At 38.2% G+C, this 13,267-nt stretch overlaps 1 protein-coding gene across 1 annotated transcript in view; it reads left to right on the top strand.

The window, feature by feature from the left end:
• The window catches only part of FRMD3 (FERM domain containing 3), a 154,069-nt gene that overhangs the window by 101,983 nt on the left and 38,819 nt on the right, over positions 1 to 13,267 (top strand). Inside the window, exons 5-6 of the mRNA XM_064437931.1 lie at positions 6,453 to 6,550; positions 7,770 to 7,893. Of these exons, the coding sequence (XP_064294001.1) occupies positions 6,453 to 6,550; positions 7,770 to 7,893 (222 nt within the window). The remainder of the gene's footprint in view (positions 1 to 6,452; positions 6,551 to 7,769; positions 7,894 to 13,267) is intronic.

The following is a 13,267-nucleotide window of genomic DNA, read 5'->3' as shown; positions in this document are numbered from 1 at the left end:
GGAGAAACATAGGTTCCGGATGGAGCTGTGGGGTGCTGCTACTTTTTTTGTGTTTGAATCCTTAGCATTAGTACTTCTTTCCAGAAAGTACAGAACAAGGAAGGTGGTTCTTCCTACAGGTGCCTGTTAACACAAAGACAATCATGCAGTTCCCCAATTGGGTTAACAAGATAGTTCCTACTACTTCTGGTGTTAGATATTTTAAGAGAATAAGTTTTTTCTCTTTTCCTGTTTTTGAACGAAGATTATGTTTTGAAGTTATGATGTCTATCCTCAAAATTCCTAATGCTTCTGCTAGAATTTGGCTTATGACTGATGAGGTAGATTAAAAGGGCAACTGCTGTACTAACATCACTTTGGCATGCTTGTTGCCATGTGTATCTGTTTTACAAATGCTGTGATGGCTTTAAGCCATGCTAGTGTGAACAGAACTTTCGTATTGTTCCAGAAAAACAAGAAAACAAATAGATGATATCTTCCTGACCCAAATTCACTTAAATGTTTCTCAAATTATTTTATTAGGAATTTTAAGTTATATTTTTGCCTATTAATTTTGGTATTATTTTCTGGATCTGTTATTCATGAATATTTCTTATCACTCTTTTTTTGCACTTAGTAACACTGTTTGTCTTCACAGCCTCCTGAAGCAATTTCTTCACTACCTGCTGTGTAAGGTACTTTCCTTCATCTGCTTTAAGCAATTTCTTGATTTCACTGACTTCCCCCTAGCCTCAAGTATTCAAGGATTCAGGGAACAGCAGTTCTGTGTTTGCCTTTCTTACTACCCTCAAGATTTCATAAGACTTAATCATATTCCCCCTCAGTCACTGTCTCTCCTCTATGCTCTCACTCATTTTAGTTGTTCTTCCCTGTATCAAGCTCAACTATGTCCTACTTAAGATGCAGGGGCTAAAACATTCAAGATGTGATTACATCAAGGCTTTAAACAGTGGCAAAATGCCCCTCTGTCTTGTTCACAGCATCTTCCCTGATGATGGCCAATGTTTTATCAGCTTTTTTGGCTGCTGCTGCACCCTGGGTTCATGATTTCAGAGACCAGTCTATGATGACTCCAAGATCTGTCAACTCTGTGTTTTATTGGTAGCTAATAGACTGCTGGCTTTTCTTTAGTTTATAAGATATCAAAATACTTATCCGGTATTAGTAAGTAGACAAGCGATATATTTTTAGAGACTAGAATTATTTTCTCTATTAGTCTTATTATCTAGGTGGCACTGTAAAGCATAGAAACGGTGTTCTCTTAGTTGTGCTATTACATACTTGTATGTAGTAGTTACTGTTTAGGTTAGATTCATAGACTTTGGCAGGAAACTAGTGCTCCTGCAGTGTACTTGATGATATCTACTGCAAAAGATAGAATGCAAAGTTAGTGTCCAGAATAATATACATAAGGAACTCTCAAATTCTGCTCAGGGTGGGGGGCACCCAATCCAGGAATACTGTAAACACAAGCATTTGTCCTCTGCTACTCTGCACCTGTGTATGTGCAGCAGCATGGGAAAGAGCAGGGCAGTCAAAGTTAGACACCACGCTGAAATAACGATTTTTGAAACATTGCTGGACCTGTTGCGGTGACCTTGTCTGTCAGCTGGAAAGGCTGCGACAACACTGGGAGAAATGCTTGTTACTGGAATAAAATGAGTGAAGTGACTCGAACACAAGAAGAAAAACACTATGCGGGCAAACCACAAAGTTTGGCTCTGGGAAAGCTTTCTTGCCTCACTGAACATCTTAAAATAGATAAATAAATTGACGGTTAAGCAGTTAGCAACATGGTCTCTGGAGGTCATGAAGCCTGCTTGAAAACAAGAATAGATATTGCTGACCCTTCATCTGCAGTTGCGGGAAGGGCTTGGCTAACCTGGAGTTGAGTCATCTGTATTGCAAACAGATAATAAATGGAAATGAGGTTATTCCAATGATAGACATTTGTGAGTGTAAGCACGGAAGCATATATTTACTAGCCTGCTGGTAAGCCTGAGTACTTAGGGCTGTAAATCAGGCTATAAAGTTGTGCCAGGACTTGGAGAAAACAGCTGTGGTGGAAGGACATGAGAAGCAGCAAAATCAGATCTGATTTTGCAAGTTATTTCTGTAAGTGTAGGCAATTTTAAGTACATGCATAAACCTTACTGAACTCAGGAGTCAGGTATACATTCATAGGTCTTTGCTGATCTGGGACGTAAATTACTTTATCTGGAATAAAGGAAGTGTCTGAGGTTGAGCCACCCTTTGGCAAAGCTTGCAACTTTGGCTTTCAGTCCAAAGTGTGTATATCTCCTTCATTTGAAAGAACTCCTTAATGTCTTAGTCTTGTTCCAGACTGCCCTTCATGCTTTGAAGATGAACAGTATTGCAGCTTGCGGTGTGGGTGGTCTCTGAAAAACACATCAGACACTGATTCTGCTTTGCATGGGTATTTCTCTGCCCCTCTTATAAGTGCAAGTGCTTCCCTTGTATCCTAGCCAACAGTTTCTCCATTCTCCACCGTGAACTGTGCTCTGTGCCTCTTTTCCCCTCTTGACTATTGCCTTCTGTCTTGGAGATGTTTCTTTTTTTTATTTTTTTTTTTTTCTCAGAAGTGGAATAATTTAAATTCCACATGCAATTTCAAACCATTTGATTAAGGATTTCTATGGTTAGATACATACAGCAACTCAGTAGCACAGAACCGTAGTGACAGAAAAAATAAACTTCAGTATTTTTATTTAAAAATTTATTAGTGTAAAGGAAAGGTATATGAACAATTCAAGAAGCGTCCCCTCTCCCCCCAGACGGCCAATGAAACACTGGAACAACAAACCCCCTTTCATATAAGGGAGCAAAACCAGAGCTTCTTCCTCAGTGCTAGGGACTATATATTTTGAAACAAAGACAGATTAATAACATCCACAGCCGTCATTTATGACGGAAGCTAGCTGACACAATGGCTTGTGTTCAGCTCTGTCATCCCAGGATGATCACTGGGCAGAACTCAGCTCTGGGTCACAAATGTTCTTTTTCCTAAAATTATACATTATGTGCTGTTTTGGTTATATATCCTCTGCTTAATCTTATTTATTTTCTGTTAACATATCTCTTAGCAAAAATTGAATGTGTATTTGCATTTTCCCAGTTGTTACAGAAAGAAAATATTCCCTGGTACATTAGGGAGACAAGAGAATTTAAAATGTGTTGTACTGAAGTGTCAAAAAATTATAGTGGAAATTTTCTGCAATTTTTTAATTCTGATTTTTTATTCTGAACAACTGCAGAGTCAGTGATTTAGCTGGAGGAAATGGACATTTTTATTAGCTTCATGTAATTGACAAAAGTGCATATATTGACAGTTATAGATTGAAAGTATGTATCGTTATTGTAATTAAGCTAACTTTGGGGGGTATTTTTTGGACAAATTCTGGTAGTTTCATATTGCAAACAAGCTTAAGCAAGAAACTAGTATAATACCTATATATATTCCTGCCTGATTTCTTTCTGGGGAAAATAAAACCATGTATTTCTGTTTAAGATGAGCTCAGATAATGGAGACTACTATGGATGCAGAAATATCTTTGATCCTGGTCAGCAACAAACTATTTGCTTAGAAATGCCACAAGTATGCACACTCCCACCCAAACTCCCATGTTCATCTATATAGAATTTTAGTGGAATGCATAGAAATGAGTTTTTTACTTCATTCTGAGGGTTTTCTGTCAATGCTGCTGTTGTCTTTGATCCTAAGTGCTGCTGTAGCATCTTAGTGTCCCAAATTGTTGTACTGATGGCTGTCCCCCTGTTTTAAAAAAACTGGGTTTGAATTAATGTATGCGTGTTTTTAGGTTTATTCTCATAAAATAACAGTATACTGGGGAGGAGCGGGACTCCCTGCCATCTCACCTTCAGGAATCTAACTTGTGATTTATTGCATAGCATTTGAGAGGGAGAAAGAGAGAGGCTGCCTGACTCTTGAGTAGGTGCTTTGAGTCCATTTTTGAAGCTTGTCCGTTCTCCCTGGGCTCTGAAGATAATGGCTTGTAATAGATGGTCAAGGTGGGCAGTATTGGTGCCTCGTCCTATTACATGGGAGAGAATTTACTGCAAAACTAATTTTTCATCTTGTAAATACCAAAATATTTACAAAGTATTTACAAAGTAAATATTTTGTAAATACAAAGAAAAGTAACTGTTCATAGTGTTTGCTTCCATCCAAAGAGCTGGGGAGTCGGAATTAGCATGCTCACAGAATCACAGAACAGACCATGTTGGAAGCGACCTTGAAGGATCATCTGGTCCAGCCTTTTGTGGGAAAGGGAGCCTAGATGAGATCATCTAGCACCCTGTCCAGTTGCATCTTGAAAGCCTCCAGTGATGGCTACTCTACCACATCCCTAGGGAGGTTTGATTGGTTATCCTAGTGATTGACTGTTCTGACTGTAAAAAATTTCGTTCCTTATATCAAGATGATGGAATCACCCTGCCAACAGAAGAGCCTTTTCCACTCCCTGAGATTTATTACTGATAATCAAAACAATGTGAGGGATTTTCATATTTTTCTGCTGCTTTTTTCTACTGCCCATTTCAAGGTTGTGGCGCAAGATACACCTGGTCCTGAGACTTCAGATTCTTAGTCCTCATCTCTGCCTCATGTCTGCAAATGTAGGTTGGGCTAATATGATTTTCCAGAAGCCTATTTACTTTCATATCTCATTATAGTAATTTTCAGACTCAGAAACTACCAATGTGCGGTGTCACTGGAGATCTCTTGACCCTACAGTTCAGCTAACAGGCCATGCTGTGAAATCTTGGGATGCTCTTTCATAGGTGGCTTTTTTGGCACTTCTTAAAAGGTGAACGCACTTTGGCCTCAAGATGATGGTCACTCTGGGGAAGCACAGCCCAACTTTTCACCCTGGCAAGACTTAACAGAAGTTTTAGGATGGGGACTGCTCATTTGCCAAAGTTATGTGTAGAATCTGCATCAGTATACTGAGCCTTTTCCAGTAGGCTGTTGTTGCACATTAAGAATTTTTACCCGATCTCTCTGAGGCCTTTGGTTCACCCTGATGCAGTTCTGCTCTGTGAACTACCTGTACTGTAGCAGTACTGAATTATGGAAGTGAATTAGTGAGCTGTTACTGGACACTAATTACAGGAAAAAAACAGGGGTTGCAAAATAATAATAAAAAAAAGGCCTTGAAGTGCAAAGTTCCTGTAGAAACTTGTAATACTGTTAATGCAGTGAAGGGATGTGTTCACAATGAGTACAAATTGCTTTTCTCAGTGATAACTGTCTCGTGTTTATGTACCATTTAGTAACAATCGAAGGAAAGGAGGAAAATTTTTCTTGCCCTTCAGATAATACTTCCACCCTTTCTTGAATCAGGAACTCAGATTAAGCTTCAGATAAGCTACTTGGTGCAGGAACTCATGGTACACACAGAACCGAGTAACTTCGCCAAAGTACGCCTGGCATCAATGTTATTAAAAAAGCAGATTTTTATTGGCTACACTGTAGCTCAAGGTTAGAGAGGACTCACAGCATCAAGGAATGTCCTGAAGGTCTGCAGAAGGCACTGAGACTGACAGCACCCTCTAGATAGTTGACTTTATCTGCCAAAGCAATGCTTAAATGGTTTATTTTCCCAGAGGGGTGAAGCTGCTGAATGGCGCAGCTGTAACCAGCTAGGTGGCTGGGAAAGGAACTGAGAGAGTCACTGGGCTGTGATTTGGTCTATCACTGAGGGGCTGCTCTCCGGGGGAGAAAGCAAAAGAGAAAGTGATGGCCTCACAGCTGTGCCTCTCCACTTGCTATGTTAGAATTAATGCTGCTCCGTGGTAGGAGGGGGAGAGCAGGTAGAAGGAGCATTTTGTTTTCTTCTTCCCAGTTCTGCTGGAGGAAGAACATCTCTGAGAGGAATGGAAGAGGTTCCTCCCAGGCAGGTCCCCTGTGCCTGCCACCCCCCTGGGCCTCAGGGAGTCACTTCTTCCTCAAAACTTTATCCAGGATTCTTTGTGGATTAAGAAAAGAAAGTGAAGGAAATCCTTTCCACTGTGGTCAATGTACTATTTTATCTACAGGAATAAGAGAGAGAGACTTCATTGTGTAAACCTGTATTTAATGAGAGGAATGTGTTCAAACAAACTTACAGTACCGTAATTTATCTCATGTTACTAATGAGCATTGTAACAGCTGTACTTTTTAAATAAAGTACTCTCCATGCTATCTCTTAGTGCGTTTTTGTAACTTCTGCTGTCATTATTTCATTGTCATTGAGAAAAATCTCTGGTCTTACAGTTAGTTTTTCCTGTGGTTGAGCTTTGCCTCTTTTTCTTGCCATTTAAGGTATCAAGAGAGAGATCCAGAACAGTTGTACAACTGGTTTCACACTGATAAGTTAAACCTGTTTTAAAAAGATGACACATCATTTCCTAATTTTTAAATTATATTTCAGATACCTCTTATATCTACAAATAAAAAGGGACATTTTCCATGGCCGTTTGCTGTGTTCTTTTTCTGATGCTGCCTACCTGGGTGCCTGTATTGTCCAAGGTAAGTACAAGCAGCAGGCTTTTTAAAATACTTAACTCATAGGTATGTTCAGTAGAAAAAGAAACTCAAATCTGTTGTGGGAATATAGCTAGCAATAATGTATTTTTTTTTTTCAGTTGTACTGTTTCCCTACATTGACATGAACTGTAAAGTGTTTCAAGGAATTCAGCCATTTAGCCAACTAAAACCAAACTGGAACTTAAGAAAATTTTAAAAACAATAGGTTGTCTTAGCATTTAAGTGAAAAAGTATGGCATCAATGCTAGATTCCAGTTATAAACAAAGCAAAATTCTGTTCTGAATCCTGAATGTAAATGTAGCCTATTTCATTTGAATGAAGCAGGGAAAAGTGTCATTCAGTGCCCCTTCTTATGTTAAAGACGACCTGTGTGATGATGGAATCTCTGGCAAAAATAGTAGAGGTAATTCAAGGAGAAGAGTAATTTTTTCTCTTTTTTCCTTTTTTTTTTTACATTTTATTTTAAATTCTCCCTCTCTTTCTTCCCATCACTTCCTTAGAGCCAAATTCAGGTATGTGTCTTGGATTGCACACAGAGAAATAGTTAGCTAGATGTCTGACTGGGGACTTCATGTGTGTGGAAGTCCCCTTCATTCTGCCTTAACAGGAATTAACCTCTTAATGCATTATGAGGCAGTGTATCCAAATCGAGATTGAGCCTAGACCTTATTAAAAGAGGATTATTTAGAAAACTAAAACACCAAATGCCATGTTTAGGTACCTAAGTGACGCATCTTTTAGAAGAAGAATCAAGGACTGTGGGCCACCTTAATTAATGCTACGGTCTGTGTTTCTCTGCTAGAACAGAATTAAAAGAGTCCATATCAGCAAGGATAAATTGGTGTAGAAAAGAGGAGAATCTAGAGTGCATTGTTTTAGTTCTGCCTGGTACCAGAATGACAGGTACTCAAAGGGGAGCATTACTTATGCCTCTATTTTACAGAGCGTATTTCAGCCACAGAAAATAGTTGAGGATTGCTAATTACTGCTGCAGTTAATGAACCATGAACTTCGCTTGAAACTCATTGATTGAAGTGGCAGTTAACTGTCAGTTCTTCAAATAGGATTTCTTGAGAGATGCTGGATTCTTAAGGATCATGGAAATGTCTTGAATTACACTGTATTTACTGACTTTTTTCCGTATTAATTAATGTTGCAATTGAATTTTTCTGTTTTGTTTTGTATTTTGGATCTGTTTAGCTGAGCTTGGTGATTATGATCCTGATGAGCACCCAGAGAATTACATCAGTGACTTCAAGATTTTTCCCAAGCAGTCACAAAAGCTAGAGAAGAAAATAGCTGAAATGCATAAAAATGAATTCAGGTAATTTAGAGTGCTGTTTTGTAAAAAGACAGCTAAGAAATACTTTTATGTGTTTCCAAACAGTGTATGTTAATTTTGGAGGGTTTGTGCCTTGGATTATAATAGATGCTCTACCAATATGCTGTCTAATATGCTGTATTTGAAGTGCGGTTTCAGCTTGTGGGTTTTCTTGTCCTGTTAACCTTCATTAATCATAACTAATTCCAGCATGTGTGCTTGTAATTTAGACTGCATTTGCTTGAAATGTAGGTCTGGTTAGTGGGAGTGGCTCACATCACGGGGGCTGCTCTGGTTGACTGGTGGAATAACATCTTTCATTTAGGGATCACACATCTTCTGCTGTGAAATTTCTGTATGTAGTGCAATTATAGAACTCTTGATAGATATTGACCTGACTGAAACTTTAATTAAGTTATTTTATCTGTAGGTTGTTAACATAGTGGTGAATTGCACAGAAATGTATTTAAGTAACTTCTTTGGAACAGTAAGGAAGTGAGATTCAGAACCCTGCATGCTCTTTTTCTGTCCTAAACCTTCAACAGTGAGACAAAGGGGAATTGAGGAAAATGGATTAATCAGTCTTTCGGTTTCAAAGTTGAACGGGTCCCTGAAGTACGGTGTTTCAGGAGAGAAGTAGCAGTGCGTTGTGCAACTATACCCTCTTCAGGACTGTCAGCGAATGACACGCACGGCAGTCCTGTCTGTAGCTTGCATGATACCCTAGCCATTTCGCTTTGTTGAGGATGGTCCTTGGAAAACTTGGAGAGGAATAGGATGTGAAGAAAATCAAATGAAAGCAAACGATTAAGTACACAAAGTAGGAGGACAATATTTATTCAAAGATTACAAGGCTCTCTGCACTTGCTTAAAACCCCTATGTTTTGTTTGTATATTGAGATACATGTAATTGTTTGTTTAAGCATATGTATACTATTTATACAGAAATTAGCTTGTGAGACACCAATTTCCTGGGGGGAAAAAAAAAAGAAAATGAAAAATTCCCTTTCAGAGGAGTTAAAGCTTAAAACAGTTTGTTTTTCAGAAGCCTATCAAATATGTTGTTCAACCAAAGTGCAATGTTCATGACAGTGAGCTTGCCAGTGTTAACGTGTCTTCTCTTTTTCCCTTCCTTAAGCCTGTATGCTTTGTTTATATTTCTTTCAGCAAAACAATTTTTTAAATGGCACACCTACATCTAATATTTTAGAGCAGTCCAGGCTGCACTTTACACACACCCATAGAAACAGCCTTTTTTTAAAAAAAAAAGCCAAAACAAAACCAGAATTTCTCTTACTTTCAGTATTGTTTCATACAGTGGCTGCAGATTCTGAAAGGATAAATTCAACGTTTAGAACCCAACATCTTTCATTAATTAAGTCAAGGTACAGTTGAAAAGATTTTGATCAATTCAGTGTTTCAAGAACGTGCTAATCCTTTATTTAAAGTTAGTAGGGAAAGAAGGGTGGTTAGACAAAGCTTGTGTTTTTATACATCATAGCTCTGGGAGAGATGTAATTTTCTGTGTTGTTTTCTTCCCTGTGCATAATTCTGCCCATCCGTTGTGAATTTAATCTGCTGTTTCCTCTGTTGTGTATAACCAGGCATATTTTTTAGCTAATTTTTTAAACACCCTTTCCTGTTAATGTGATGTTCCTGATCCTGTGACGGTAAATGTTACAAGCTTTGCACAGGTCCCTCTGGGATTCTCGTAGTTGTGGATTCCTCCCATCAATGCCTGCTCAGCATGTGAGGATGTCCCCTGTATTTCTTCAGTAGTCTTGGTGGGAGACACTGTTCATTATTGCCTTTTGGAAATCAGGTGGTATCAACCTGACTTCTTTTGCCTGTGGATCTGCTGATTCCTGCCAAGAATTCCCGGAGGTGTTTGAGGCATAACTATAATTTATAACAGAACTGTCCTCACATATCCCATTTATGTATATATATGATACTTCTCTTCTACATTTTACCTATTTATGTTATAAATGTTAGGCTCAGTGGCTTACAGCTCTTCGCAGCCCTCAGGAACGGTTTTCTCTCTTTTCTGTTTCCTTTCACTTACATCAGCATCTGGTGTGCCTTACCTATTTGTCTGGTTACAAAGACAGTTTCAGAGTTCTCTTGATAGCTACTATTTGGCAATTTTCCACTGTAGCTCTGTCTTCCTAAAATGGATGATCCTGTTCCATATTTTATGTTAGACATTCACGAGTTATATAGAAGTTTTACCTTTTCCGTGATATTTAATTCCATGGATCTCTATTCTAGGAGTACAAATTAATAAAACATATCTGTCATACAATTAACTATAGAGAGAGGTCCAGTGCTAGATTATCAGATTTCCATATCTACCCGGAAAAAGCTGATCAGAAAAAACACTGAGCTTACAGGCTTCTGTTGAACTATTGATCAGCACATCTGTTTCACCACATTCAGCAAGTTCAATTTTCTGATAAGAATTAATATTTTGCTGCTCAATATTTTAAAAAATGCTGCAAAAGGTTCCCTTGGCATTTTTGTGAGAAGATACTTGAGTGACGTGTTAGCTGACAGCTAACCTATGAAGAGAGCAGAAGAGACTAAGCCATTTTAATCCAGCTGCCATTTTGCTACCTTCAGAAGAGTTACTTCTGAGTTTCAGCATGGCAAGTGAGCCTGGTTCTTTGTTTTGTTCACACATTTAAATAAAGAAGGATCATGGCATCTCTCTGCTGCAGCAGGCTCCCATATAACCAAAGCCCGGTGCCTTGGAAGGGGCCATTTCTTCACTGGATCCTGTCTTGGCATCCTCAAGTCCTGTTCACTGGGCACATCTTTTCTTCTGCTCTACAGCATGATGGAATAATTTGCCTTTTGAAAGGCGCTTGAAGACAGTGAGGAGAATGTCTGGGTAGTAGTGATAGGGCATCGTGACAGCTGCCAGTGACTTAGTGACTCATTTTATGTAATTTAAAAACCTTGTTCTTATTAATTAAAACTGAGGTATGACAGGGTGCCCCTATTTCTTATGCTTTGTGCCTGTGAGAATATCACTGGATTTTATTAAAATATGACCTTTTATGTGACTTTCCTCTGCCTAACTGCAAAAATATAAATGTGATGGACAGAAAGGCATGTCAGCTTTATTAAGCTGTGATTAATTGTCTTGTGAATTTTAAATAATTATTCTTCCCTTATTGAGAAAAGGAGAGGTACGGGAATAATTTAATTGAACCTTATCAGTGGTGGGGCAAACATCTGCCTTGACTTCATCACAATACATATTCTCCTTTTGCTGTCATTCCTAGTGAGTCCTGTTTTGAAATACAGTATACCACTGGGAGGCGAAGAGAGAATGCTCTAACTACTTAAAATCTTATATATGTGAGCGTGCAATAGGAACTGATGAGACTTGGACACTTATTCTGAAATGAATTCAAAATTTATTCTAATGTTATGTTTTTAGGTATGGTTACAACAGAGCATAGCTACTGAAGTAATAGCTACTTGCATTTCTGTTTCCCTGCTGCTCTTAACACATTGGAAAAGATTAAGGCTATAAAAATCTAGATATTCTGTGAGTGTATTCTCATACAGCTTTTTCTTCAAGTGATGTGAATGCTAATGTCCCTCCCCAGGTTGTTCATCTGCATGTCCCTTATCCTTTTAGTTAGATGTGTGCAAGTGTTTGTAAGGTTGCATTACATCACAGTGGAATGATCCAGATTAAAAAGAACTTATTTTCTTTTACTTTACTTCCATGCAAAAACACATGGAACCACTCATTCAATTCTCACCTGTTTTGGCAGTATTAAAGGTATTTAATACACTGCACTGTTCTCAGTGTATAAAGCCATAGTTCATTTTTATTTCTGGTGACTAAAAGCCCCCAGCTTAACAAAAATATAGTAAAGAATTCTATGTAGATTTGGGGAAAACCAAACCAAAACTAATTCATCAAATGAGGTTAAGCAGTCATGAAATCTTCTAGGTAGGGGAAAAGAAAGCTGAGTGAAATGTTAATTCTTCAAGCATAACAGCAGGGATTACTAGGATTACTGGGTTTTTATGTGAAAGATCACTCAGGTGATCTTATTAATCTCTTTGGGATTTGACATTTTGGTGGTTGGTTTTTTTGTTTGTTTGTTTTTTTAACGTATCAGGAGTTTGCTCCTTCCAGATGTTCCCAAAACAGTAGTACTTCTTCCATGGAAGAACTAGTGCTGTTTGTTTATTTGTTTGGGCAACCTGCATTAGTAGATGACCCAGTTTTGCTTCTATCTATTGCTATTGGATTTTGTGGGCTCCTCTTACAAAAGAATGGACTTTGTCCATACAAACGCACCTGTGTCAGTGTTGGTTCCAAATCAACTTCCATGTTGTTACAACTGTGGGATTTGCTTCAGACGACCAAATGAAAGATCAGATGTTTTTAGTGCAGTCAAATTCTTTTCTCCCTTTTCCAAGACACAAATTCCTTCCTATGAATTTATATCAAACATTATGTCCCTTAACAGAATATTTGTTACTCTGATAAAATTCCCTGGCTTTTGAAAGATAGCTGTCAGCCAGAGCTCCCTGTGGCCAGACACTCGAAAATACAGAGGTTTCCAAATATTTCCACATAAATCCCTATCAAGGGAATTTATATTTGTTGGAATAATGGGTTTTTTCCTTTCTTTTTTGAAAGGACTCTGTGGTTGAAAAAATAGATGTGTGTGTGTGTGTCCCACCTGAAAACTAATGATTCTTTTTTACTTATTTGTGATATGAAATATTACGCCATGTAATTTATATGAAAGTGTTGTGTAAGCAGCCATTAATTTATCTGAAAACCCTCTGCAAACATTAACTTTGCCCAGTAAATTATAGTTGCATGACCTTTTCAAATGCCTGTTTCCCAGACTCACCTCATATAGGTAAATGCAAGTTATTTATTATTGCTTGGGATGGCCAGTGCAGATACAGGCTCAAGAAGATTGAGTGCTACAGAATTGGCTGTTGTCTTCATTGTGTGTATCAAATACGCCAGGTTTTGCAAAAGTTGTATGTGGGAGAACACCTTTTGGGGAAAGAAAAAGTTTCCTCGGAGGGTATGAAATCACTACCATGTTCTGCTATTAATGATCTCAAAGGCAATTTAAATTTTTAAGCTAAAGTGTAGTATTTTATTGAAAACCAGAGTAGCAAATTAATAGTTGTCTTTGATCCAAGCTAAATGAGAAGTGTTGTTTAAATTTGATTTGAAGGGCATATAAAATTTTTATCCTTTGCTGCATCATCTACACTGTAACTACACAGTGGGGATTTAAGCAATTTTAACTTCCTCTGCTACCCTCACTGTTATTGTATTCCCTTCACTGTACCGTTGGTTACCATGGGTGCTTAGACTCTG

This window comes from Phalacrocorax carbo, chromosome Z, assembly GCF_963921805.1.
Source record: "Phalacrocorax carbo chromosome Z, bPhaCar2.1, whole genome shotgun sequence".
In the NCBI taxonomy this organism is placed as follows: domain Eukaryota; kingdom Metazoa; phylum Chordata; class Aves; order Suliformes; family Phalacrocoracidae; genus Phalacrocorax; species Phalacrocorax carbo.
The sequence above is the reverse complement of the archived record's forward strand: the minus strand, read 5'-3'. Positions and strand labels throughout refer to the sequence as shown.